Source organism: Trichoderma harzianum, assembly GCF_003025095.1.
Source record: "Trichoderma harzianum CBS 226.95 unplaced genomic scaffold M431scaffold_5, whole genome shotgun sequence".
Classification (NCBI taxonomy): Eukaryota; Fungi; Ascomycota; class Sordariomycetes; order Hypocreales; family Hypocreaceae; genus Trichoderma; species Trichoderma harzianum.
Genome location: NW_020209253.1, coordinates 939,779 through 966,262, shown reverse-complemented (window position 1 = coordinate 966,262; position 26,484 = coordinate 939,779). Strand labels below are relative to the sequence as shown.

The 26,484-nt window shown below is 50.2% G+C and overlaps 10 protein-coding genes across 10 annotated transcripts; 7 read left to right on the top strand and 3 right to left on the bottom strand.

Moving 5' to 3' along the window:
* Window positions 1-1,635: 1,635 nt before the first annotated feature.
* On the top strand, window positions 1,636-2,569 carry M431DRAFT_404951 (hypothetical protein). The gene has a single exon (XM_024914897.1). It carries the CDS (start codon window positions 1,819-1,821, stop codon window positions 2,347-2,349), a length of 531 nt encoding a protein of 176 aa, XP_024775290.1. The 5' UTR covers window positions 1,636-1,818; the 3' UTR covers window positions 2,350-2,569.
* A 547-nt stretch (window positions 2,570-3,116) lies between these two features.
* On the bottom strand, window positions 3,117-3,788 carry M431DRAFT_494051 (hypothetical protein; the record flags this gene model as incomplete). Its single annotated transcript, XM_024917196.1, has 5 exons — window positions 3,117-3,127; window positions 3,182-3,199; window positions 3,364-3,460; window positions 3,556-3,674; window positions 3,728-3,788. The coding sequence occupies 5 exons, from the start codon at window positions 3,786-3,788 to the stop codon at window positions 3,117-3,119; spliced, it is 306 nt and encodes a 101-aa protein (XP_024775289.1).
* A 399-nt stretch (window positions 3,789-4,187) lies between these two features.
* Window positions 4,188-5,169, top strand: M431DRAFT_494050 (hypothetical protein; the record flags this gene model as incomplete). The annotated part of the gene is made up of 2 exons (XM_024917195.1): window positions 4,188-5,087; window positions 5,155-5,169. 2 exons carry the CDS (start codon window positions 4,188-4,190, stop codon window positions 5,167-5,169), a joined length of 915 nt encoding a protein of 304 aa, XP_024775288.1.
* A 1,689-nt stretch (window positions 5,170-6,858) lies between these two features.
* Window positions 6,859-9,107, top strand: M431DRAFT_481125 (hypothetical protein; the record flags this gene model as incomplete). Its single annotated transcript, XM_024915935.1, has 2 exons — window positions 6,859-6,914; window positions 6,977-9,107. 2 exons carry the CDS (start codon window positions 6,859-6,861, stop codon window positions 9,105-9,107), a joined length of 2,187 nt encoding a protein of 728 aa, XP_024775287.1.
* A 1,071-nt stretch (window positions 9,108-10,178) lies between these two features.
* Window positions 10,179-11,686, top strand: M431DRAFT_404875 (hypothetical protein). Its single transcript, XM_024914896.1, has 3 exons — window positions 10,179-10,391; window positions 10,465-11,031; window positions 11,090-11,686. Exons 1-3 carry the CDS (start codon window positions 10,293-10,295, stop codon window positions 11,609-11,611), a joined length of 1,188 nt encoding a protein of 395 aa, XP_024775286.1. The 5' UTR covers window positions 10,179-10,292; the 3' UTR covers window positions 11,612-11,686.
* Window positions 11,687-12,998: 1,312 nt separating this feature from the next.
* On the top strand, window positions 12,999-14,766 carry M431DRAFT_481123 (hypothetical protein; the record flags this gene model as incomplete). Its single annotated transcript, XM_024915934.1, has 3 exons — window positions 12,999-13,113; window positions 13,187-14,203; window positions 14,273-14,766. The coding sequence occupies 3 exons, from the start codon at window positions 12,999-13,001 to the stop codon at window positions 14,764-14,766; spliced, it is 1,626 nt and encodes a 541-aa protein (XP_024775285.1).
* Window positions 14,767-16,046: 1,280 nt separating this feature from the next.
* M431DRAFT_82542 (hypothetical protein) lies at window positions 16,047-17,776 on the top strand (the record flags this gene model as incomplete). Its single annotated transcript, XM_024923180.1, has 4 exons — window positions 16,047-16,090; window positions 16,192-16,270; window positions 16,355-17,546; window positions 17,619-17,776. The coding sequence occupies 4 exons, from the start codon at window positions 16,047-16,049 to the stop codon at window positions 17,774-17,776; spliced, it is 1,473 nt and encodes a 490-aa protein (XP_024775284.1).
* Window positions 17,777-19,379: 1,603 nt separating this feature from the next.
* Window positions 19,380-22,351, bottom strand: M431DRAFT_83844 (hypothetical protein; the record flags this gene model as incomplete). The annotated part of the gene is made up of 2 exons (XM_024923360.1): window positions 19,380-22,107; window positions 22,206-22,351. 2 exons carry the CDS (start codon window positions 22,349-22,351, stop codon window positions 19,380-19,382), a joined length of 2,874 nt encoding a protein of 957 aa, XP_024775283.1.
* Window positions 22,352-24,100: 1,749 nt separating this feature from the next.
* M431DRAFT_494044 (hypothetical protein) lies at window positions 24,101-24,532 on the top strand (the record flags this gene model as incomplete). Its single annotated transcript, XM_024917194.1, has 1 exon — window positions 24,101-24,532. The coding sequence occupies one exon, from the start codon at window positions 24,101-24,103 to the stop codon at window positions 24,530-24,532; it is 432 nt and encodes a 143-aa protein (XP_024775282.1).
* A 67-nt stretch (window positions 24,533-24,599) lies between these two features.
* On the bottom strand, window positions 24,600-26,315 carry M431DRAFT_494043 (hypothetical protein; the record flags this gene model as incomplete). The annotated part of the gene is made up of 4 exons (XM_024917193.1): window positions 24,600-25,291; window positions 25,325-25,616; window positions 25,670-25,925; window positions 25,993-26,315. 4 exons carry the CDS (start codon window positions 26,313-26,315, stop codon window positions 24,600-24,602), a joined length of 1,563 nt encoding a protein of 520 aa, XP_024775281.1.
* Window positions 26,316-26,484: the final 169 nt, after the last annotated feature.

The window sequence follows — 26,484 nt, the reverse complement described above, 5'->3', positions numbered from 1 at the left end:
ATCATGTACGAGTAGATATGTTATATTCCAAATAATTTGGGCCCTCCGACTTAGTCATGACGCTCTCTTCAGGTTGTCTGGGGGCACCTCCGTGAGTAATGCACTCAGCAGAGTACCAAGAATGAGAGACATCGCAATCCTGCAATGAGGGTGATATCATCCAGTTCAACATCAAAGAAGCAACACATATGTTGTGGATGAAGAATAATCACAACACCGAGTGTCATGAGAAGGGGCTCTTTCGATGACGACTTGGCTCTAGCCCAAGACGAGTTGCGGCTCGGTTCATGCCTCGTAGACCATGCTGTGCATTTCCCTCTTACACCATAAAGTTTCTTCTCCAGATTGGATATTTAGTTAGGGATGTTGTCTATATAGTCCCAAGACTCGATTTGTATGGATTCTGAGAGTATCATGATTGACTTCAAACGGGTGGCCACTCTCAGATATATAAGGCAGCGTATCTTGTAATGCCATCTACTTCTTCGGGTACGTATTGTAGTAAATTGCTCTCCATTTGCTGGCAATGACAGAGTCCCTGAGCTTTAAGCCACCTCCCTGTTTAACCCGTCTTGGTGATATCTTGCAAAGTACGTACGTGGATTCTGTTCGCAGAAAAGGAGTTGTGGTGGTTTTAGAGCTATCCAACACATGTACTTCACATATCCGCACGGAGTGCATAGAACGCCGAATGCCTTTGTACATTTACGTGATAGAAACGTTGACTCTCCAGGTGGCCAATGCGAAAATGGCTCAGGCCAGGAGCTGCCGAGTTTGCCCGGGCAATGGCCAAGGCTCCATCCTTCACCGATGACAGATGTCAATAATTCACGGAACGCCCGGGATTTATCACGGAAAATGGAGTATTCCCATGGGCTGGGAAACATCGGCACTACAAAGCAGTGCTACTTGTGCTAGTACGAGCCTCGGACGGCATCACATCTTGCCAACTACCTGGTCGACCCCGTAACTGTCATCGGTTTAGGATGCCGCCCGGACACCGAGCTGAAGGGCAAGCCCTACCTGTACACATGATGGTTCATGTAAGCATTGATGTCTTTGATGATGAGGCAAATGGGTGGCGCTCGGAACACGCGAGTTGTGATGCCACGCGTAAAAGTCCCCGAGGCATTCTGCCGGAGAACAAAGCCCCGGCAGCTTTTTCAGAACCATCTGCTACTATTAATGGCTCAAGTTCGTCTTTGAGAGTTCCCGCGTAGGTACATGTTAAACTTGCGCTGTATGGGGCGCAGAAAACAGGTTTTTCTGCTGCATTGATTCAAGCTACAAGTGTCACCACCTATCTTAGCACTCTCCATCTGAGACGTACGTGTATGATACAGACACTCCGTATCAGTTCTACTTGCCTATGCACGGCACAAACCAGAATGCGGTGAGAGGTGAGATTGTGGCTTCATCGAGCAAAATGCCGTGGACAGGATCCTTGTGGCCGTGCCAACCTGGGGATAGAGGACCCGCAGCTCTGCTTTCTGTTAGCAAAGGAGGATTTACCGGCACAAATGCGAAAGTCCAGATCGTTCGAGAAGACGATGAGTAAGGAGGCCGGAGAATAAGGAAGAAAAAGGAAGACAAAAAAAAAAAAAAAAAAAAAAAAAAAAAAAAGAACGCGCAAAACAGGGAACAGGGCATTGTCTCTTTGATGATACCCAGACTACTAGCGGAGACAGACACGTGTTGGACGCTGGAGCAAAGGATGAAGCATCGGCCTCCAATCATTCGGGACAAACATCTCGATCGCTGCCTCGCCACGGTGATGTGCAGCGGGATTCTGCAAATCAGGCACGGATAGACGATGACATGAAGCGGCCAAGGAACACATCGTCGTCGCAAGTTGGCACAAAGGAGGGTCACTCTGTCTCAGTTTTGCGGCCATCACGACGCCAACTCCGACGTGGCTGCGGCAGGATGAACCAAGTGGCACTTGTCACATGTACTCGCCGAGTTATGCAGGCTTGCACACGCCGGGATCAACGAGGATTATGGCCTTTGTGTGACGTGGATAAAATAATACACGACATGAAACACACTGCTCTCCTGTTATTATGGAGCCAACGGGACTCTGCCAGTTCCCTTTTCGCTAGGCGGAACGCGAATTTGTGGCCTTGGTCGCACGACGACGCATCAGCAGCCGACTCTGTGCCTTTAATATCAACCTTGCATCCAGGCAAATCCCTGTCGAGACCAAGCGGCCGTTGGAGAGGCCGGGCTGTGCGCGATAACGGGCCGCCATTTCCTCATTCGCTCTGCTTCGCGTCTCGACATGACACAGCGTCATGGCCGTGTCTTCCGGATCACACTCGAGCGCGGCTACAAACCCGGAAAGTTTAGGCACGACGGACGAGCTTGGTAACAGGTACAGGCACTGTTACGATGCGGTGCGATGCGATGCTCGGGCCCGTGATCGTTATTATTGGAATGTCTGATGGAGGGTCGCATTGAGTGGACGAGCTTTTGATTGAGGTGGAGTTGGGAAATGGGACGGAACGCCACTCGGACGCTGTCTGCAGGAGCTTGGGAATGTATTCGCGACACCGATAGCTTGTTCAATTCAGGGACGCAGTTAGGGCTCGTGCGCACAGTTTGGCGCCGAGGATTAACAAAGCGCAGACACAGCCCCCGTATCCGCTACCTCGAGCGCTCTGGAGCTCCACGCGTCCCCTTGTTCCCCAGCCAGTAGCGCAGCGGTTCCTGAAGTTTTTTTTCCTCCCTCTGGCAGTACCTGCGCTGCGTCTTTGGGCGCCACCGCGACAGGTTCGGGCCTTGCAAGCCTAGCCTGGGAGAGGCCTAGCGGGCGGGTGTGGACGCGCTGGCCAGCCCAATAGGCCTGCTACATTCCAGCATGGTGGCTGGGATTGGCTGGGCGATGCAAACGGACAGGGGTTGACAGCCAAGCACAAGACTTTTAGCCAGGGGGCTGGCGGTCCAGGAACGAGCATCACAGCCAGCTGTTTTTGATGCATGTACCCAGCGGTACTCGCATAGACGACATGTACCGTGCACGGCTGCGCTGGCGGTGGCAGTACCTGCAAGAAATAGGTACGGGTACCTCGCCTGGAGTTGTTGTCATCCATGCTTTCGATCTTCCCCCCTACATTTTAGCAGCAGTCTGTAGTTTTACCTCCATATCGATGAATGGATTGAAGGCAATAATATTGGATACATTGCTGGATATCGCTACCTGTAGGAGAGTATTAGCTTGCTGCCATGATATTCTCCAGTACAAGCTGTTAGTGACCATTTGAACAAAGGCATCCACGGATCAATATCAATATATGAGTTCACGGAGCTCATGCGTGCCATCCATCCAAGCAAAGTACCGGCGTGACGAGCATGTACAAGTACACGTACGCGCACCGGTACCTCGCCGTCGCTGCAGCTCTTCGTATCCCAACCCGGTACCTGACGGCGTGCAGCGACCTGCATTAGCACCAGCAGCTTCCTTCATTGGCCACACCCGCACCAGCCAGCACACTAATTTCCCCTTAACCACACCAACTGGCTTAATCCCAGCTCCCTGATCCGGTAGTATAGTACGTACCTCTGCTCTCTTGTTGCCTTTGCCCATCCACCCCCCGTCCTGCCTGTCGACCGCCCCCCCAAATCTGTCGTTTCTCCTTCTCGTCTCCTCTCCCTTTCAACAAAACAAGTCACGCCTTCAGGACGCTCGTTCCAGTCCCTCCTTCTTCCGACGACACCGATTCCCTACAGCGTTTCTCAAAGCCCATCGGGTCCAAGGAATCAGATGCTGTCGGCCTTTGCTCTGGCATCTTGAGAAAAGCTCACTTTCCATCAGACCGGCGTCTGTCGAGTCCCTCGTTCAGCAATCTAGGCCTCGCTCGCCGCTATTCGCAACCGAAGCAGGCCCATCGAATTTTAGACCAAAACCTCACTTCTTAGAGTACGCAGAATCGCCCAGCAAAGGCAACAGCGACGCCTCATCGAACAACTCGTTTCTCTTGCCGAAAAGCTCGTCTCGTCTCTTTTCTTCGTTCATTGACAAAACTCCCCGGCGGAGCCAGCTTGATATTTAATCGTTCATTTTCTTTGCTTGTTTCAAGCCAACGTTCAAGCAACAGCCTCGACTTTGTAGGCCTCATTTGTTTTCACTCGAATCGACGATTTCTTCAAACGCCTTTTTTTCTCCTTCATACGCTCGCTATATCAATATGAAATCGTCAACACTTGTTTCCGGCGCCTTCGTGGTCGCAGCCCAGGTGTACACGGCGCTTGCCGGAACCGCCGTGAGAGGATCTCACGATATTACTCATGTCATTCGAGGCAACCTCCAGTTGCCATCACAACCGCCCGTGCCAAATGCCGTTCGATCACAGGGCTGCTGGAGCTCCAAGGGTAATATGACGCAAGCCACCGCCGTCGTGAGCACGAAAGTTTCATCCGGATCATGCACCGGTTATTGCTCAACAAATAAATTCCCTGTTGCCGCCCTGCAAGGCGATGAATGTTTCTGCGGATTCGCCTATCCTCCCGATGGCGATCAGGTCGAAGATACCAAATGCGCTTTCCCTTGCCCAGCCTATCCCCAGGAGGCTTGTGGTCAAATTGGACATCCAGGATTTTTCTCCGTTTTCAACACCGGTGTCAACATCAACCCTCCTTACTATGAGCCCCCCTCGTCATCAACATCCTCTTCTTCATCATCTTCTACTTCCACGACATCGTCTGGCTCTGAGAAGTCCTCGTCCGCAGCATCTCCTTCGGGCCCTGCCAGCCAGTCTGCGGAAGCCACCCCTACAGATGCACCGACCGACAACAAGAAGAAGACCAACGTTGCCGGTATCGCTGCAGGCACTGTCGTCGGTGTTGTCGTCTTAGGTGGTCTTCTCGGAGCTGCCTTCTTCACTATGAGGCGGAGACGGAATGCCGAAATCGAAGAGGAGCATCGCCGGAATGCCGCCGTCAATGCCTTCATCAACGGCTCCAAGCCGCCATCCACCAGCGGTAGCATTTCCATGACCGACTCCCGTCTCGACCCCATCATGGCCCACCGCAGGCTTAGTGACGGCAGTATTGCGGATAATGAGGATTACTCTCGCCGCATCTTGAGGGTATGTAGTTGTGTCGCTAGTGGCTCGTTTATAAGAATCTTGATCTGATTAGCTAACCATCTTCTAGGTCACCAACGCATGAGCAAATGGCCATATATCCACTTAACGACAAGCGAATTTGCCTATACTCAACTTACAAACATCTCCTTCAATCATGGGCATTTACGGCGTTATCGGGATGGTAGCTCATGTCCATTTGGTTGACTCCCGGGCCAGATGGCCGAGCGGCGTTTTGACTTCTTTTCTTTTTTCTCTCTTATTTCTGGCGTAGGGATAGACTTTTTGATACGGAGGGAAATGAATGAGTTTGGCCATCTTCAACATCATACCCCGGCTTCCCTACGCCGTCCACTCCTTACGTGTCCGATTGAACCTTACAATTTAATTTTGGCGATTAGAGAGCGAGGAATGCAGCGGCCTTGGCTCCTCATCTTCACAACCCTTTTACGAAGCAACAGGGTGCCGCAAGGCTATCTGACTGACACGCTTTGTGTATTCAGCCTGGCGAGTTATTTTTTTTCATTTTTTTATTTGCAATTCCCATTTCCAGGAACCTCCTGTGTATAAACCTGTTGGCGTGGGGAAAAGGCATTGACCGAGCTGTTGGCACGATCCACGCTTCGGGTGTATGTATGAAAGGGATAAAGGCTAGGGGGCGCGTGCGGGTGTGAGAGACACGGGGCTAGAAGAAGATAAAATATGGTTGCTACCTGTGTTGTTTACTTCCTATTTCTTTTCGGACGTGGGCGATGGATCTTGGGCGGAATTGTGTATGTAGGGATTGCGCATAGTAACCAAGCACGTCATGTCAAAAACAAAACAAAAAAAAGATCCACATCCAGATTGCGAGTGCTATTGATTTCCTTTGTTCAAAAAGAGAGCGAGGGAAGACCACTTTCCGGTGAAAACAGTGTCTTTCATCATTTTCCTTTCATCTTGTTGCTGCATCTCTGTGATTTTGAGGACATCTCCGGGACTTTGAGTTTTCTGCTATGCTGGCGTTGTGGTAATCATTAAGTCTGTCGGCGCATTGTTGTTCCCTAGTTGTACTATATCTTTTTATTATGATGCATTTTATATAGTCTATTCTCAGCTTACGATTCAGTCTGTTGGTGACGGTGTTGGTACAGATTCAACTCTCGTCTCTTTGATGAGTGATGTTCATCGGTCTGTTCCCTAGCGATGATGGAAAAAGGGTTGTGAGTAAATGTCTCAGTAAATGGACCCTTTCCGTATTGACATAATCGTCATTTGATGTCGTCAATGCTAGATTTCTGTTGATATGAAATGAATACGTTGGCTATTACAGATCGACGTTTATCTAGAGATGTTGGTGGACTCGAGGTGTCGGTCAACCCCGGGCGTATGCTTTCTCAAGAGGCCCTCATTTTATGCAAATCCATTAAAATTATTCTACATGTTGATTAACTACATAGCAATAATACATGTAATTAGTCACCTAATACTACAAGAATCTCAAAAGACGTAGCGAATGCGTCAAGGCAAAAAGGTGCCCTCTCCACGAAATAGTTAGTCGCCCGCCATCAAAGTCCAGCATATCACGTGACATGAATTTTCCTGAGCTTCAGCTTGCTGTTGGCAAGTCGCGTCAAGAAAAGTTCCCCATACAAAACGCCTGAAACTATTGAGATCCCGCCAATTCATCCTCCAACCACAAATAATGCACCAGAATCGTTGAGCGCCAACAACTAGAGCTTTGCAAATTACTGCTCTCACCTTAGGGTGTGTAGCAGCTACATATCTTTTCGCCATGGCCCCAACAACTACACCCAGAATCCGTCGCACGGCGCAGAATACCCAGTTTACGTGAGTTTGCAAGTTTGAATGCTTGCCTCTCTTACAGTATGGAGCTAATGCCGCGACTCCAGATACAATCTGTCGCGCCGCGTAAACGATGTCCAAACATACCCCATCCAATCTCCTCAAGGAGCTACCATTCTAATCTACGGGCACGACAATGGTGTGACCTTGGTTTGGCGAGGCGGCCGACGATTCAAAGCTTCCAAGGAGGCAGCGCCACCACAGACAAACCAGAAGGAGCAGAGAAACGGAGCTAGTGATGATGCTGTTATGATCATCGATTCGGACGACGATGAGCCGCCGGCCAAGTCACAAGCTGCCCAAGGCTATGTCGACAAGCCTGAATTCGAGGATGCCCTTGAAAAGACACCCTACCCTGAGATTGTCCAGACACTGGACCTGGCATTTGGAACAGCTGTATTGAAGGTTGCTGTGATGCCTCTGGTGCCCTGCTCGTCAGCCGAGGCGGGCTCCAACGGCGAGCCGATTTTGGCTGAAAGGATGGTATTTGCGGTTTCTTGCGCCACAAACGATGTCTATCTTGTCACACTACCTCTGACCCCCCCATCGCCCGAAAGTAAGGCGCGGCCAGAGTTGAGAGCGGACCTCTTGGCTGGAAAAGCTGGCTCTGGTTCCTGGGGTGAGTCGCTGACTCTTCTTGGCGGCCAAACAAAACACAGCGAGGGATTGGCCATCACCATGGTTGCCCCAAAGTCTATTGATTCATCAAAGAAACCGCTTAGGGCAGTGGTGGCCGCCTTCTCAAGGCAGGCATCGGGTGTTTTACATCTGTGGGACTTTGCACTGGATGACAGGTCACCCTCCCAGCGGCCAGTCGAGCCCTTCCAAAGCGAATTTTTACCTGCTCCCCTGACAAGCATCTCATTCAACCCGACAAATACATCCCAGCTCCTTGCGGTGTCGTCGCCACATGCTGTAAGGATATATGACTTTGCGCAGTCTTCGCTGCCCTCCGACCCAGATGCCCGAGGCCCCTTCCCCACCCAAGGCTCGTGGTTGCTCTCGTTATATCAGCCATTTACTAAAACATCTTCCTCACGAAAACCGATACTGGATGCTGCATGGATAGCACATGGCCGAGCAGTCTTTGCTCTATTGGCGGATGGCATGTGGGGTATCTGGGATATTGAAGGAGCGAAACCGCTACAATCGGGAGCTGCATTGTCAAACAAATTGAAGTCGGGTGTTCAGGGGGCTGCATTGACTGCTTTTAGTGTCTCGGGATACGTCGAAGGAACTGGCTCCCTTCGTACCATCGCGACACAGCAAAAGGAGAAGCATGCCGGTGAATTTGCACCCATGACACCACATACCCGCAAGCAAGCGGCCGCATCCCTGACAAGCACCACTGCTGCAAGTGTTGATCGTCTATTCGCGGTCCGCGGTGGTGTAAAGTCTATTGGACTTCCTTACACTCCCGGCAAGGCACTCCAAGACGAAAGTCTGGCTCTATGGATAGGAGGCTTAGAGAATGTCTGCGTCATTCCGGGTGTTTTAAGATTCTGGGATTCACAACTCCGAAGAGGATCTGGCGGTGGAGTTAATTTGTTCAGCGGTGCTCAGCCTACCAGAATGCTGAAGCTGGTTGACCTCTCTACAGGACTTTTGGGAGAAAGATGCCGTGGAGTTGGTCTGATCCCAGACTCGTCAAAGAATGATGAGGACATTCCTGATGATGGCGGCCTCCCAGTGGACGTCTTGATTCAAGGAGAGTCGAGGATAGTCATTGTGCGAGAGGGAGAAGACGGCCCTGGAAGAAAGATCGGCGCCGTTGTCGCTAGCCACAGGAAACGTCTGTTCTCGAGGAGTGACAAGGAGGCCATCATTGTTCACGGGAAGCAAGACAAATCGGCAGGCCTGTCGTTCAACCTGAGTACGGTGAAGCCCGGAACGCTGAGGCAGAAGCCGTCTGCCAGAGACGAGCTTGATGGAAACGGAAACGGGAACGGAAACGGAGCCAGTGATAGGTCGGATGATGTGCCAACCCCGACAACCCGGGCGCGTGCTGGCTTTGGATTCACCGACACCTTGAGCGCAGCGGCAGACGTCACCGCTGACTTCACTACTCGAGATGTGGAGGCGGAAATGCTCGATATCATGGAGATTGACCAAGCCTTGAACAACATGGAAGATTACAGAGGCAGCGGGAGGAAGAAGGTGTTTTTCGAGGAGGACTGATTTTATTTAGACATTTTCAGGTGACTGATGAGAACAGGAATACCAGCGGCATTGTCAAATGACATTTATGAGAATGCGCCAGGATGACGCAGTGTACGATAACCCCCGAACTAATAGGATATTTAGGAGCCCGAGGCATACAAGATTGTGCCTAGCCCCTGACTTTTACACTCGACTTGGTTTGAGGTCTTCCAAATTCTGTGCCGCGCATGTGTCCTCGCATATTTCCCCTACATGTGACTGAACGGGTGCTCCTCAACGGGGCAATCCTACTTTCCGCACGGCAAGGTGGAGCGCAAGGCGAGACTCATCCTTGACAGCTCTGTATTCCGAGCGGTATATCAAACATTTCAACTCGATGGCATCTACACGGGAGGGAGAGGAAGGGATTTATCAAATGACCATTTGCTTTCCTGACCTGAGTGATGTCCTGCTATCTGCTGTCCGCTCAAGGCTGACGGTTCCTTGGGACTGCTGGCTGTTGAAGATGGCGGGGGGCGTGTTGCCTTGGTTAGGGGGTGGTGACCGTCGAGACATTTTAATAGGAACCAAGTGCCTGTTATATGTGTATTAGAATAGGTATATGTATGTGCATGTGCTGTTTTTTATCTTTTGCAACCACTTTGATTTCAGTTATGAAATGGACTACTGTTGTTTAGAGTTTGAATGTGAAATTGGACCCGAGAAGAATGGCATGTTATAATGAAATATTTGGATTTACACGCAATCCTTTCAGGCCTTATGTAACACAAGGCTGTCCCAGCATACGTAATCGGATAACCTTTGCTACAGCTTTCTTTCTTATGTCTCTTTATAATTGCTTCCTTTATTGCCTAATCCTACAAAATTGAGTGTTGCTTTGGATCTTGGAAAAGGACGGCAAAGTGACGCGCTGGCTCGGAAAAAGTGGAAACCACTTAACATCCCAGCTATCGATATCGCGAAAGGGCGCGTCATTCACTTTCTTCAGCGCGTCCCTCACCTGCTGTTAATCGACTTCGTCTTCTCCATTTATTCAGGCAGCCGCACGACCGCCAAAGGAAGGCTTTAAAATACTTGTCGGTTGGTTGAGAGCTAGAGGAACCTCGTATTAGGGTTTCAATTCCTTCCATTCGTTTCTTTTTCTCTTTCTTTCAGCACTCGGCTTCGAATTGGCTTTGGCACCGTTACCATCTGGCCGCAATCATGGGTATCAAGCAGCTGTTCCAGATTGTCAAGGAGGAGGCTCCGGAGGCCATTAAAGAAGGGGAAATCAAGAACCAATTTGGGCGCAAAGTTGCCATTGTATGTCAGCGATTTGTTGAAGCTTCTATCGCAAATGGGCGTCATTTCTAACCACCTGCATCTATCTATCTAGGACGCTTCCATGAGCATCTACAGCTTCTTGATTGCAGTTCGATCCGATGGCCAGCAGCTCATGAACGACAGTGGCGAAACAACATCTCATTTGATGGGCATGTTCTACCGCACGCTGCGCATGGTCGACAACGGAATCAAGCCTCTCTACGTCTTCGACGGCGCACCGCCCAAGCTCAAGTCTGGCGAGCTGGCTAAGCGATTCCAACGCAAGCAGGAGGCCACGGAAGGTCTCGAAGAGGCTAAAGAAACAGGAACCGCGGAGGATATTGAGAAGTTTTCCAGGCGGACGGTTCGAGTAACGAGAGAACACAATGCCGAGTGCCAGCGATTGCTTAAGCTCATGGGCATTCCATACATTGTTGCGCCGACCGAAGCCGAGGCGCAGTGTGCGGTGCTGGCAAGAGCTGGCAAGGTGTATGCCGCTGCGAGTGAGGACATGGACACATTGTGCTTTAACACACCAATTCTGTTGCGTCATCTTACTTTCAGTGAGCAGAGAAAGGAGCCTATCCAGGAGATTCACCTGGACAAGGTTTTGGAGGGTTTAAACATGGAGCGAGACCAGGTATGTAGATCAATGGATATTCTACGATCGGGTGGCTTCTAACATTGTCTTCCTCTAGTTCGTTGATCTCTGCATTCTGCTGGGCTGTGATTATCTCGACCCAGTTCCCAAGGTTGGGCCTACGACGGCTCTGAAGCTCATCCGAGAGCATGGTTCCTTGGAGAAGGTTGTCGAGGCCTTTGAAAAAGACCCCAAGAAGAAGTATACTCTGCCTGAAGACTGGCCGTACAAGGACGCACGGGAGCTCTTTTTCAAGCCAGACGTGCGTCCGGCAGACGACCCCCTTTGTGATTTCAAGTGGGACAAGCCTGACATTGACGGGCTGGTTCAATTCCTTGTCACCGAGAAGGGATTCTCCGAGGACCGCGTTCGTAGTGGAGGCGCTCGACTCGAGAAGAATCTGAAGAGTTCACAGCAGGCACGCCTGGAGGGATTTTTCAAACCGGTCCCCAAGTCGGATGCAGAAAAGGCTGCCCACAAGCGCAAGTTGGATGAGAAGAATGAAGAGAAGAAGAAAAAACTTAAGCAAGAAAAGAAGGATAAAGCTGCGGCCAAGGCAAAGCCTCGTGGCGGTGCATGATTCAGCGTGAACAGGGAAATCGAAAAAGTGAGGCGGGATGGAATAAAAATTGCTGCATTGGAACCATCTTCAAGTGTAGATGGAAGCATTGGACGCGTGGCATTGGCACCGGAACCCAAGGGTAGGGACATTTTCATGGCTTGGCTTGCTTTAAGGAGTGCAGAAGCATGGGCGTGTAGGGGAGAATATTACGCTATTATATCTGGTATCAAGTAAGACCAAGGGCTGCTTTACAGAGCAGATGAGCTTTGATTGAAACAACAGAAGGAAAAAAAAAATGCAAAGAAAATTAAAGTCATGCGATGTCATGTTGCTATATCTTCTCTCTCGCATGTGTTGGTGGTGCATTCCAAGGGAACTTGCACTCGAAAGCTGCTTTGAGCAAGGTGGCGAGCCTCGTTCGGCCTTGTGATCCACGATGTAGCATGTCCGTGAATAGCGGGCTTGGATAATAGGGGAAACCACCTGAATCATTTGCATTACCTAGGTAAGCCCACCTCTCGGGAAACCATCTCCGCCAATGTCTCATTCCCGGATGCAGACGCACGCTTCATTCTCGAACGGCTCTCGAACCACATTTGGTGCGTGGGGGGAAAAGCCGGACATGGGGGAAATGTTGGGGATTCGGTGCAAGTAAAAAAGCAAGAGATTGCTTCCGGACGCAAATACCAGGCTCCTGACTGGCTTGGACCAAAATACAGGCACGAAATGGACTTTGATGGGGCACATTAGGATAGACGGACTGGGGTTTTGACATGTGCCTCGGCATCTTTTTTGGAGGTGTCAGAACGTGGTTTGGGGTTGGTCCGCGGCAGCGTCGGGGGGCATGACATCAGGGCGTTCTTTCACATGCCGGGGGTGGCTTTTTGGAGAGGCGTTGGCTGGCACATGCTCGGTACAAGTGTGTAGTCTATGTGCCATTGAGCCTCACTAGATAGATACTAAGCAGGCAAAAGACACGAAAGAAGACGGATTCAAGACGTGCCCGGTTTTTTTTTGGGCATAGGTATGTAGGATTTCAAGGGACCGGACACGCCCAGGATCTGTGGAGTGGCATGTGGTTCCTTTTGTGGGGGAGAAATCCGGAGTGTCAGCGTCTGGGCTGCTGCTTTGGGGGAGAAAGCAGATGTCTCTGGCCTAGTGGCCTCGGAGGGCCAAGCTGAAAAAGCGATGCAGCGCGATTGGGGGGCCGCTGGTTGGTGCGATTTGGAGACCACGCGCTGCCAGTTGGCCAAGCATGTGATTGAGGGAATGCCGATGGGGATTTTGGGGGCTCTGTTAAATACCGGGAACGGGGACGACGGAGGGCCTCTTCATTCGTCTTTTTTGATTCCTTTTATCCTGCTTTGTGTACCGTTGATAGTATTAATTTTATTATATCCTCGCCATGGCCAAAATCTTCACAGCTGGCGACGTTGCGTCGCATAACAAGCCCGATAGCTTGTACATCACCATTGACGGTGATGTCTATGATTTGACCACGTTCCAAGACGACCACCCTGGTGCGCATTTCCCACCCTTTTTGTTTCCCCGTCCTGCCTGATGACGGCGTCTAACCATTGGATTGAATGACAGGCGGCAAGAAGATCCTGCAGCGTGTCGCCGGCAAGGACGCCTCCAAGCAGTTCTGGAAGTACCACAACGAGGGCATCCTGAAGAAGTACAAGGCCAAGCTCCAGGTCGGCTCCCTCGACACCAAGCCCAAGGAGGAGCCCAAGGAGGAGCCTAAGCCAGCTCCCGCCCCTGCTCCCAAGGCCGTTGTCAAGGCATCAAGTAGCAGCGAGGAGGAGTCCGAGCCTCTGGAGGCTTTTGGCGACCAGATTCCCTTTGCGGATCCCAGCTGGTACCAGAACTACCACTCTCCCTACTTCAACGAGTCGCATGCGGCGCTGCGTGCTGAGCTTCGCCAATGGATCGAGAGCGACATTGAGCCTTACGTGACGGAGTGGGATGAGGCTAAGCGCGTGCCCGAGGAGATTTACAAGGAGATGGGTCGCCGAGGTTACCTGGCCGGTCTCCTGGGCGTCAAGTACCCGACCGAGTATGTGCCTTCGGGCATCAAGTCGGTCGCTCCCGAGCAGTGGGATCTCTTCCACGAGATGATCCTGACCGACGAGCTCTCACGGACCGGCTCTGGCGGTTTCGTCTGGAACGTCATCGGCGGTTTCGGCATCGGCGGCCCGCCCCTGTTCAAGTTCGGATCCAAGGCCCTCAAGGACCGCATCGCGCCTGGCATCCTGAGCGGCGACAAGCGTATCTGCTTGGCCATCACAGAGCCCGATGCCGGCTCCGATGTGGCCAATCTCACATGCGAGGCTAAGCTGAGCGAGGACGGCAAGCACTTCATCGTCAACGGCGAGAAGAAGTGGATCACCAACGGCATCTGGGCCGACTACTTCACTACTGCTGTGAGAACGGGCGGCCCTGGCATGAATGGTGTCTCGCTGCTGCTGATTGAGCGTGGTCCTGGCGTGACTACGCGCCGTATGGATTGCCAAGGTGTGTGGTCGTCTGGTACCACGTACATTACCTTTGAGGACGTAAAGGTTCCTGTTGAGAACCTGCTCGGCAAGCAGAACCAGGGATTCCGAGGTAAGAGGCCTTTTAATCATGAATTCTTGAGTATTTGACATGACCAATTTGGCTAACAACAACGTATAGTCATCATGACCAACTTCAACCACGAGCGTATGGGCATCGTCATCCAGTCTCTGCGGTTCGCCCGTGTCTGCTACGAAGAGTCCGTCAAGTACGCCAACAAGCGCCGCACCTTTGGCAAGAAGCTCATTGAGCACCCCGTCATCCGCATGAAGCTGGCACACATGGCGCGCCAGATCGAGGCCTCGTACAGCTGGCTGGAAAGCCTCGTCTACCAGTGCGAGAAGATGGGCGAGACCGAGGCCATGCTGCGCCTCGGCGGCCCCATTGCCAGTCTCAAGGCCCAGTCGACCATTACCTTTGAGTTCTGCGCCCGCGAGGCCAGTCAGATCTTTGGAGGCCTGTCGTACTCTCGTGGCGGCCAGGGCGGAAAGGTCGAGCGCCTGTACCGTGACGTTCGTGCGTATGCTATTCCTGGTGGCTCTGAGGAGATTATGCTTGATCTTAGCATGAGGCAATCTCTGAGAGTTGCCAAGGCTATGGGCATGAAGCTGTAAGGGGGAGACAGACGAGAGAAAAGAATCATAATATTTTGCTCCATATTCCTGATGGGAATGTGAGATTCGGATGGAATTTGCTGGGAGTCAACAGTGTATATGACTTGTACGAATACATATTCCCAAGTGTTGGGGGTATTTTTTGATTTGCCTCTTTCCAGGGCTCCTTTGGCTTTTGTGTCTAGTTATTATATCATAGATTGAATGAATGAATTTGAAGCAGCAGTAAAATTCTTACTTTATATTTTAATTTTAACTTGTGACTCATGGCGAGATGTGCTCTAGCATAGGTAGAGTTTGGCTCATAACTCATGGTTACCCACTATGGTAACTCAAAAACTGAGGCTTTATACTGAGGCACCTGTCAAGATAAGCCACCCCTGTATATGATGGATGGCGCTTAGTTCAAGAATGAGTGGCTCTTGGTTGCACTGCACTGCACTCGCATGGGCCGTTATGTAACGGTTGAATTGCTCTCTTCTTATACAAAACTCCACAATGGCTCTTCTTTATACTGCTTAGCAGTGAGGCACTAAGGCAGCTCTGCCCTTGTTGTCTGGGGTAAGATGCAGCTGCTCAGGGATAGACGCGGAACCACACAACTGCCGATATCGTTGTGCTGTGCTTGCAACACTTTAATCCCACTACCTCCCAACTGTTGTATTACTGATTCCGGCCCTAGCCGTGCATCTAGTGCTTTGTATAGCTTTTGCACTTCTTCCTTAGCGGTGAACCCCCCATTGTGAGCATTTTCTTTGTTCAGCGTCTACTGTAACGCCCAACGGCTGAAGCCATTCAGGCAGCCCCGCCGGCACGTGACTCACACCAAACCGGCATCCTCTGATAACTACCTAGTACTTGCTTCATCTGCCTTTTGCCTCTGGTCCCGAGCCTCTCTCGCCAATTCTCTCTTCCCATCTCTCACAGATTTCCATACTTTTCCCATGCGATCCTAGGCCCTCGCGCCACAATAATTCATAGACGACCATCACACTGTCGATACTCACCGTCAACCGCCCGGGCTCCTTCATCACTGAACTGCCCTCTCTCCCTCCTTCTCCGCTGCTACCCAAAAGTCGTACCATTGTTCAAAGAACAGGTTCCGACTTCCTCGACCTAGCACTCCCCGGGCTCGAGATCGAAAAGAGCAAACCCAACTCTCCGCTTGCAGGGCTTTTTCTCCTTTGCAGCGGTCCGTCGAATCACCCCTCGCACGACCAGCAAAATAAAATAAAAAAAAGACTTCACCTCGTGGACGCGAGGTCTAGAATCAGCCAAGCATGGCCAGCCAATTAGCAGATCAGTTGCAGAACACTCAGTTAAGGTTAGAATTGTGCCTTTCGTCCTGTTCAGAGAGACAGGGAACTTGGTCTCGCTGAGCGCAGAAGGGGTTGATCCGTTTGCTAACTCCACATTGGTAACTAGCGATGGCGTTCCTCCACGAAATGAAGACTGGAAGCAGACCCTGAACATCCCCGCCAAGGACACCAGACAACAGACAGAGGTTTGTTCTTCTCTTGTGCCTGAAAGCTAATCTTGATTCGATTGATGGCTGATGCTGTGCTGCTTTTTTCTTGTTGGATGACAGGATGTCACAAAAACAAAGGGTCTCGAGTTTGAAAACTTTGCGCTGAAGCGAGACTTGCTCATGGGAATCTTTGAAGCTGGCTTTGAAAAGCCCTCTCCAATCCAAGAAGAAGCCATCCCCGTTGCATTAACTGGCCGGGACATCCTGGCCCGAGCCAAGAACGGCACCGGAAAGACTGCAGCCTTCGTCATCCCTGCTCTGGAACGCATTAACCCCAAAGTCTCAAAGATTCAATGTCTTATCCTCGTCCCCACACGCGAACTGGCCATGCAAACATCACAAGTATGCAAGACGTTGGGTAAGCACCTCGGCATCAATGTCATGGTAACAACTGGTGGTACTGGTTTACGAGACGACATCATCCGTCTACAGGAGCCCGTCCATATTGTGGTCGGTACTCCGGGCAGAATCCTCGATCTTGCAGGAAAGAATGTCGCGGACCTCAGCGAGTGTCCCATGTTCATCATGGACGAAGCCGACAAGCTTCTCTCCATTGAGTTCACCCCCGTCATCGAACAGCTGCTCCAATTCCACCCCAAGGACCGACAGGTCATGCTCTTCTCCGCCACCTTCCCCCTCTCTGTCAAGGACTTTTCCGACAAAAACATGACCAGCCCCTACGAAATTAACCTCATGGACGAACTCACCCTACGTGGTATCACTCAGTACTACGCCTTTGTCGAAGAGAAGCAGAAAGTCCACTGCTTGAACACCCTCTTCTCCAAGCTGCAAATCAACCAATCCATCATCTTCTGCAACTCAACCAACCGTGTTGAGCTTCTGGCTAAGAAAATCACCGAACTTGGCTACTCCTGCTTCTACAGCCACGCTAGAATGCAGCAGCAAGCCCGTAACCGCGTCTTCCACGATTTCCGCAACGGCGTCTGCCGAAACTTGGTTTGCTCAGATCTTCTCACCCGAGGCATTGATATCCAGGCTGTCAATGTCGTCATCAACTTTGACTTTCCTAAGAACGCCGAAACCTACCTTCATCGAATTGGTCGATCTGGTCGATTTGGTCACCTCGGCCTGGCCATTAATCTGATCAACTGGGACGACCGCTTCAACCTCTATAACATTGAACGGGATCTTGGTACTGAAATCCAACCCATTCCTGCGAGCATCGACAAGAGTCTTTACGTTTACGAAAACCCCGAATCCATTCCTCGCCCCATCTCGAACCTTCCCAAGGGTGCTCTGCCTCAGCAGCAGTCATTCCCTGCCCAGCCTCTGGCCCAACAAACCCACCATCAGCCCGCTCAAGGAAACTGGCAAACTCAAAACGGCCAGCAGAATATCAACTCGCAGTTCAATGGAGGACGAGGCCGAGGTGGCCGTGGCCGTGGATACCGTGGCCGTGGTGGTGGCAGCGGCGGCAACGGTCGAGGTCGCGGCCAGCCACCGCGGGAACCCCAATCTTAACCTACTTTGCCTCCTTATCTTTCAAGTGGATGTAGGTGGATGGTGGTCGCAGGTGCTGATTTTTTTCCTATCATTTTCTTATTTATTACCTTCTTTTCTGATTTCAACATGATTTTCTGTAAGGCTTTGGGGCAAAGTTTTTCATTGTTGGATTGTACATTATCCGCACGAGTATTGGCGCACGAGCGGAACGGCGAACCGGACTTGATTGCTGATGAGGCTTTGAGTACTCCTTGTTCATTGGGAGGGTGGTTCCTGATTCGAGCTTTTCCCCCTTCTCCCTCCACAAAGCGCACGAGCAATTTTCAGAAGGGGGAAGAAAAAGAGAGACGCTATGCTTTGCAACAAAAAGCGAGCTCATCGTTTATATCCTCTTGGGCTTTCTTTCTTTTCTGTTTTTGAGCGGCGCTCTTTTGTCAACATTATACATTCTGCCATCGGCTCTGGAAGTCATTTTCTCTTCTTGTTCTTTGCATGACTGATAGCGTTGACGAATGAAAGAAGGGACGGGACGGGCTGGAGATCTGGGAACTTTGTGAGATGGAGAGAGGCGAATACCATTTCCCAAGGAACGTGCAGCGGGAAGGGTTTGGTGGGGTTGGCGTAGTTGGACGCAGGGAGCGGGGGAGGCATGCATCACGGCGTACCTGGTTTTTTTCTCAGCATCTTTGTGCTGGCTCCTTGCAGTTTGGGAGGAGAGCAGTTGCGATTTTCTGTTGAAAGGATCGGTCAGGTGCGTCCATGAGGCGGCTATGATACCTTTTTTGACGATTCATCACGTTGGACGAACAGGACCTTGATGACGAAGGTTTGGAGGAAGTCAACCTTCTAAGCACATTTGAAGTGCCGTCCTAGGAAGAAACAAGGGTAGCTTTGGAAGGCTAGTTTGGTAGGCCGAGTGTTCTGCATCTTGTCAGCTCACGCTTTGACGAGTCTATCCGTCTGTTACTTGACAACGATTGCTTTGGGGCACAAACTTGGACGATTATTGGCAAATTTCAGAGCACTCGGCGGGTGGAGATGAGGTAAATGGATCAAAACCACTGAAAAAAACCAAAAAAATTTTTTTTTTTTTGAGAGGGGAATTGTGAACGCTTGGCTGATGGGGACTTTGATGGCTTTCGGACTAACTGCACACTCATTCCTGCGTCTGGGGTAAACGTATCTTTAGATGCCGGGTACGAGTATTGATAGGTAGTGAGCAGATAGTTTCTGGCTAGGCAGCGGGACAATTCCAACAATTTCTCTCTCAATCTATGTTGCTAATGTGACCTGACGCTTGATTAATGTGCAAGTTGGTTTAATGAGCGCAGATTATGAAGCTGACCTCGTAATTTCTCAGGGAATGCTCTGCTGGTTCATAATGCGGATGTAGGCATAGATGCTTCCGTAACATTTTATTACTTTTATACAGGAAAGAAGAAGATGGTGGCATTCATCTCGTATTGATAGAAGGCTATAAAATAATCATACATGTGCCCCCTTTCCCAATCATGTAGCCCCGAAAGTAGTCTGTACACATTATGTCCCCGAAGTCTACCTTTGGTTAAAAAAAAAAAAAAAGACTATCCCAATCAAAGTTTTCATTACTTCCTTTCCCCCCTTACGCACCAGCCACGACGGCCAGATTATCATAAATCGCCCTCTTCACCTCGTATAGCGTGCTCCTCTTGCCGCCGAGCGGTAGACCCACGCTCTCCACGTCGATGCGTCCTTCGGCCGTCTTGCGGACTGCCACTGAGCCATCGACGACAAGCGTACCCTCGCCACGGAATTCAGCTGAGTGGCCTGCTCCCTGCATTGCGCGACGTAGATCCGCAAGTCGCAGGTCGCCGACGTGGAGGGACTGGGCAGCTGATCGAGCTGCTGAGATGAGGTTCACGGGCAGGACGTCCAGAGTGGGCATCGAAGCCGTGTCGGCTGCGTTGGTGAGCGCAACGGCTGTGGATGTTGACGGCTCCGTCTTTTGCCTCTTGTTGGCGACGTCGTCGTGCGCCTGCCCGTCTGCTTCCTGGGCCAGGGCCGAGGCGAGAAGCTGGCCTGTGATGGTGACGATGCCGAGACCCCGGACGTTCTGCCACTTGAGCTTCTTCACCAGAGGATCGGCTAGCTTCACCACCCAGGCGTTTGTGTCCATGCTGGCGTCCACCCACGTGCCGACTTCTGGTGTAAACACATCGACGGAGCGGTCTCCGTCGGATGCGAGGGCGGCTCGACAATCCGCCGCGAGAGATGTAGTCTCTTCCCGAGTGCCTCCCACGAGGATTAGCTTTCGTGGCTGGATTAGGGGGATCAGCATGTTGAGACTTCGCTTGTCGTGCAGTCCGCTAAAGTCTATCATGGCAATCCGTAGATTAACTGCCACTGTTTCTGAGGTGTACACTAATTTGCATGGGCCGTTAGGTTCCTCCGGTTCGGTATCCTCGACCGAGTCCAATTCGTCCGCGGCAGCCCCATCAGCTAGGTCCATGGCATCGGCATCATCTGCTGAAACTGCTCGGTTCGTGTTGGGGCGTTTGTTGGCACCGGCTGCCTGCTTAGCGACATCATCCCACTTGCGCTTCTTGCCAAGCTTGTCATCTTCTGCAGCGATTTGGGCATTGTCAACTGCGTCGTCTTCCTTTTCTTCTGCTCGTAGATAATCTTCTGGGCGAATCAGCTCGCCAAAGTCGTCGTTCCTCTTCCTTCTGATGGCCATGGGGAATGATCGTTCTCTGCCCCTTTTACCACGTGTGTCAAAGTCGAAGACAGTCTTTTTCTTGATCAAAATATTGATACCAAGGTCCTCATCTTTGAGAACCACATTCTTACGCCCTGCCTGGCCCATTGTAGCAGACACATTAAGAGCCTTGCCTTGCTGTTCACCTTCGTCTTCAGAGTCAGATGATGATTCGGATGATGCATCATCGACGACATCAGCAGATGCTTCTAGCGCACCTGCTCCACCGGCCTGCTGAGTTGCCTGTAGCTGTCTCTGAGTTGCCAACCATTGCTGATAGATGGCGAGATCGTCCCCTTCCAGAGGTTCACGGCGAGCTTCACGAACTTCTAATTCACGACCGCCGCTGTAGACCATCTCCAGACTATCTCCGCTGCTGGCCTGCTCTGTAGAAATACCATCTCTTCTTTCTCTCCACCATTCCCACAATGTTCTGGAAATGGAGGGAGCATCATCCTTGGCTAAATTGGGTCGCTCTGTTAAGATGACCAGATTTCGAGAGTCCTTGGCCAGACCCTTTACCAAATCCTTGGAGAATCCCCAATCCATGCTAACATCACTGGCCAGGATCACACGTCCCTGTGTTTCCCCATTCTCAATATTTTGACTCAGAAGCTTTGTGATTTGAGCTTTTCGCTCCAGCAGTCGCAAGTACTTGAAATCAAATGGAGCTCCCTCCTTCTTCTCACTGCCACCATTGACCTTCCGCTGCCCTTCTGCAAAGGCTTCAAACTCCTGGACAATATTGTTGTCCATCCACTCCAGCATGCTACGTGCGTATCTCATGGTGCTCGAGACATTTCGGCCTGCTAGGTATAGCTTTGAATACTTAAGAACGCCATCCTTGTTTGCAGCATCAGTCCTCCAGGCATACTCGAGGAGATAGGAGATCTCCAAGACTCTGGCGCTTGAGTCTACGGGGATGAGAACCGTGCCGCCTCGACTAACACACGTTTTGATCATTTCGATCAACTGTTCGTCTCGCTTGGCACGACCGCCGGCCTGTGCGTTCTTGTCTGCACCGCGAGAGCTGCAAATCAGAGCTGTAGGCTTGCGCAACTGCTCAATGACTTCTGCACCGCCACCTCCGGCACCACCAAGCCAAGCTGCTCCAGCAAATACATTCTCACGTGCTTGGTTCCAGTCGACTGCATAAACAATAGATTCCAGTCCGTGCTGGATGTGCCATATCGTGCCACCAAGGGTGTGGCCAGAGTTGTACGCGGTAATGGTCAGTCCATTTAGCGGAGGAGAAAAAGGCGAGGATAGAGGTTGGTGGGGTTGTGAGTATTTGAGCGGCTGGATGAGAGAGAAGTATCGAGCAATTTCTTCGGGTGTAGGGGACTGTAGAAGCAGGTTCTGAGCTGTCGTAACGGTTTGTGAGTATGCATATGTCGTCTCGGAGAGCGAGCTCTGGCGAATCGTCGTGGCGGCCGCGGGAGTAGAAGAGTAGAGGTCTTGAGTGAGCGTTCGGCCGAGATCGATGACGGGTCGGGTCGCATAGACGGGGATGCGTGTGAAGAGAGCTATGTTCTTGCAGCAGTGGGCATATGCGGCAAGATGCGACACCGTGGCATGTGTGAGGAGAATCAGCGAGAGGGTGGGAACCTGTCTAGAAGCTTCATGTCAGCTCTTCTTGCTCAATTGACTCTGTTTCGACGAGTTCCGCCTCTTGTGAGAGGAATCTCTGAATGGAGCGTCCGCGCCTACTTTTCTAGCTCCTCGAGCTTATCGCTACTAAACGACTCGTCCCATCCCAGATCAACAAGCACCTTAACCCCTCCATCGAGCTCCAAGAGAGATTGCGACGCGAACGACTCCGAGAGAGCGCCCTGGAGCGGGCAGAAAGTGAACATGATGGATCTGCCGCCGCGATCGCAATGATTTAGTCGAGTCTTTTCTGCAGCATGATTCGTCTGATGCCGTGTTGAGAGTCACCCAAAGTCGAAATGCAAATGCCTGTAATCGTCTGGAAATGCTGGGCAAGTTTACAGGGCGAATCGCGTCGCCATATTATTTGATGCAATTCTCTGGCGTGGAATTGACATGATGGACAGGGGTCAGATGGGATCACGGGATCGGGGATACTTTGATCCTTGACTAGAATGACGACTGCAGACTTCCTTTTTGGGCAATTTTTGGCATTGGATTCCCACACGTACAAATGCAGCGGCGGATGAGTTGCAACAGGCCGTCTCAATTCGTAGTAGATTGGCATACGCAGGGACAAGTTTTATCAATTCTACTGTGAATGATCTAATACAGGTCGTCCAACATTAAAAACGGTTGGCTGGATCACTAGGAGGTGATCGTGACTCTTCACAAGCTGATTTGATGAGTCGCAGTCGTTGACGTTGGCCTATACAGACGAGGGTATTGATTGATAGATTCATAGGCTAACAAAGGCTTTTCTGCAGTCAAATTTAAGGTTTTGGGGGTGCTACTATAAATTATATCAAGTATAAAGCGTAAAACGGTAGAGAGACTTACAGAAATACATTACAGCTGGACTTTACATTATAGTTGGTTGCCTGTATGCTGAAAAACATATAAAAAAGACAAAAAATCCTCAAAACCTGGAGAATATTCTTTATACATGAGTTAAAGTCTATAATAGCATGCGAAGAACAACCTTTCATTTGATAAGTGAAGATACCTTCGTTTCCCTCTCCGGATTTACCACGACGGAGTTCAATGTGGCTACGAAACAGATTACAAGTAGATCCCTTGACTGTTTGCTACTATCGTTACTTTCTTCTAGTTTCCGCTATTATATCTATATACCTCTAGTATCTGGTAATATTGCTAGCTTTAAACTTGCAAACTCACCAAACGGACAAGCCACTGAGTATCTCTCAAAGGAAAAGTGACATTTCCCCAAACTCAATTCGTAGAGTGTTGTGGCCATGGTAAAATTTCCCCAAAGGGATTCCTATATAAACACAGACTGCCCCCCCCCCCCCCTTCTATTTTGTTCCCATTTATATTTTGTACCATACACCCTTCAAGTCGTCAGCATCAACAAAATCACCGCCATGTCTCTCACCCGGTTACTGCGCGGTCTCAAAATCCGCCATATTAGACCCAAGCAGAATCCGTCCTGCCATATCCTGAATCTCCCTAGAGATATTCTTATTTTGATCCTTAAGAATCTTCCATAGTATCAACAAATAATCCCCTCTCAAACGTGTTATCTATTACGCTGCATTATCCTAAATTACAACAAAGCCCACAAGGGTATTGATAACCTTCATCTATCCGCCAACCTCAACCAGCATCAGCGCTTGGAGTATCTTTTTGCCCTAGCCCGCAGTCGACCCAAAGTCTGGGCCTGTCATAGATGCAGTAAACTCCATCACAGAAGAAAACGTGGTATTCCGATGAATCAAGAGTCACTATGTGATCTTCATTGTCAAAAAAAGAGCGATTATTATACGCAGGGTGTATATAAGGCCTGCTATGGACATATCCAATTCGCCTTGAAGTATTCCCGATTGCAGATCGAGAACAGAAACAGCGTATCTCAATTGAAGAAGTCCGATAAATGGTATCTCGACAATATAATGAAGCCGTTCTCAGCACCAATTCGCCCACATGAAGGCGGCATGTCAGATAAGATTAAAGGAAGACTACATGTCTTCCCAAAGATCATCGACGGGCGATTTCTCATTCATTCGGTCTGGACATTCACTAAAGACATCGGAAATGTCTCTCGTCAATCTATAGGGCAGTTCCGCATATGTCAACATCAAATTTGGGATCCTTCGGGTTATTCAAACTCAACGTTGTTGAATATCCAGGCCTATGCTTTCCGTCTCGGACGTGAGGTCCATCATTCATGCGACTTTTGCGAAACGGATTTTTCTATCCAGGCCTCTTCTGAAGTCACTGTGGTTCGTGTATGGCAAAATCTTGGGTCGGAGGTCACTTACTCGAAGAATCAGTCGTGGCATTGGCAGGCAGACTTTTGCCGCCGTGACTTGGTTCATTCTAAGCACGGAAGGATTAGGGAATTATACGGCCAGGACACGGTCTGAGGGCACTCTTTAAACGAATCATTCATAGGAATAGTAGATTAGTTGAATATGAGAAATTATTAGTTATTTATTGGGCGCCAAAGTAGTGCACATATCCGTCTGCCTTGGACGTGGGGAGCTCTATTATCGCGGAAGTCGTCATCGCAAACGCTTCGCCGTCCCTTATTTTCGGAAGACAAACCATGCTGCGCGTGTATAACATGCGAGGATCGTCGCACCCTTCTGGCGGATCATCAAACTCGAGGGTTGGAAACTTTGCCTCTCCCTTTTCCCGTGCCCATTTCGTCTCCCATATTTTCCTCATGTGCGCTTTCCACTCTGGGGACGTATCTTTTTCCGTATCCTCTTCCTCTTCAATAGAGGTATAAAACATGCGAGACATCACAACAACACTGGCGTCAGGGTTTCGCTCTTTTAGACGTGTCTCGAGATCCTGGCGTTCGGAGCCAGGTGAAAGTTGACGCAGAGCTTTACACCGATCTTGGTCAAAATCGTAGAGGTAGAGAACTTGAAACGTTCCAAATGAAGTGTGCGGAGCGTGATATCCATGGTAGTTGTCTTCATCGTGTTCATATTCCTCGATGTGTTCCCGCACGAGTAATTTGTTCCCGACTAGGCTTGGGAGTCGATCGAATAACTCGCCGTACAGCGTTCGTGCGTTGACCTTGTCAGAAAACACATGAAAGAGATCTTTGAAAAGATCTTTGTCCATGAAATACCCGGGCGTCGGTTGCGCCTCGGACTGCGCATTGTTGTCAGCTATAACGCACCCTTTGAGCAAAGTAGTTTAACTTACCGGGATTTCGCCAGTGAGTAAACCCACGTCTGCAACTGTGAAACGACTCCCGTGTTGGTGATGATGAACAACGACATCATTGTGGGCAGAGCTTCCTGGAATTGCTATTGCATCATGGTTATTTCCATACTCGAAGTTCTCATGTTGATGGAATAATCGGCCCTTGTTCTGCTCTGAGGGTGTTATTGGGATTGACCTAAGGAGAGAATATGGTCTGTCATGCGATGGATCAAGGTGGCCACCGAGAGCAATATACGAAGGTGTAGCAAATTGAAAATTTCCCCGGTGCTTTGAAGACAGTAAGTAATTGTGGTGGGAAGCGACGCCTTGGAATTGCTTACACACTGAGGCGCACGCTCATCTTGAGGTATGTCTATTCTTGTTAAGTTTCCGGATTCGGTATCCCAGATTGCAATCTGATTTGATTTGCCAAGGCAATTCCAACGCTTGGACGGGTCTTCTGAACCATCGTATACGCAGATGGCTACAGATGAACCGTGAAGGGCAATCTCTCCATCGGTAGCCTCTGCAGACAATATTCTTTCTTTGCTGACGCTGCCAATCGGGTCGTGAGTGCGTAGTATTAATTTACTCTCGCTAAATATCGTCTCAGTAAGATATTCTTCATAGACTGTTCTTGACGTTAATGGTTATATGTATTCACCCTTTTCTGAATTCTGCAGTGACAAACCCCGCTTGGTTGCCTAGTAGCTTTGAGCTTGTGGCATGGTATGGCAACTCCACGATCCGTTTAAACTCGACTACGTCGTCTCCTGTTTCCAAGCTGGCGTTGATGTCGGCTATAAATATCAGAGATGGAGATGTCACGCTGTTCGCCGACGGTAAAGTCAACATGATTTGGTCGTCCATGACGCTCCATTGCGCGTAATACTCCATATTTGTTGACGAGAGTTCTGCAGGCCGGCGCAAGTTGAGAACTCGCTGCGGCCGGCCGCTAAGCCAACTCATACGCGCTTCGTCTTCCATTCTATAAGATGATGTGTTGGATTAGACGTAAGTTCACTCAACCTCGCAAATTGAAGTGAGTTGAAGAAGTGAAAGAATTATCGCTGCTTAGTTGCTTAGCGCAGTTTAGCTGGACAAGGTAGAGAGAGTTTTTGAGGGTCAGATGGAACACGAACCCGACGTTAGCGCT

Excerpts from the sequence above, each read along its gene's own strand:
- M431DRAFT_404951 (XM_024914897.1), top strand. The coding sequence starts at position 1,819 with ATGAAGCGGCCAAGGAACACATCGTCGTCGCAAGTTGGCACAAAGGAG.
- M431DRAFT_404875 (XM_024914896.1), top strand. The coding sequence starts at position 10,293 with ATGGGTATCAAGCAGCTGTTCCAGATTGTCAAGGAGGAGGCTCCGGAG. Across the intron at positions 10,392-10,464 it reads TTGGGCGCAAAGTTGCCATT|GACGCTTCCATGAGCATCTA; the intron begins GTATGTCAGCGA and ends CTATCTATCTAG. Across the intron at positions 11,032-11,089 it reads TAAACATGGAGCGAGACCAG|TTCGTTGATCTCTGCATTCT; the intron begins GTATGTAGATCA and ends GTCTTCCTCTAG.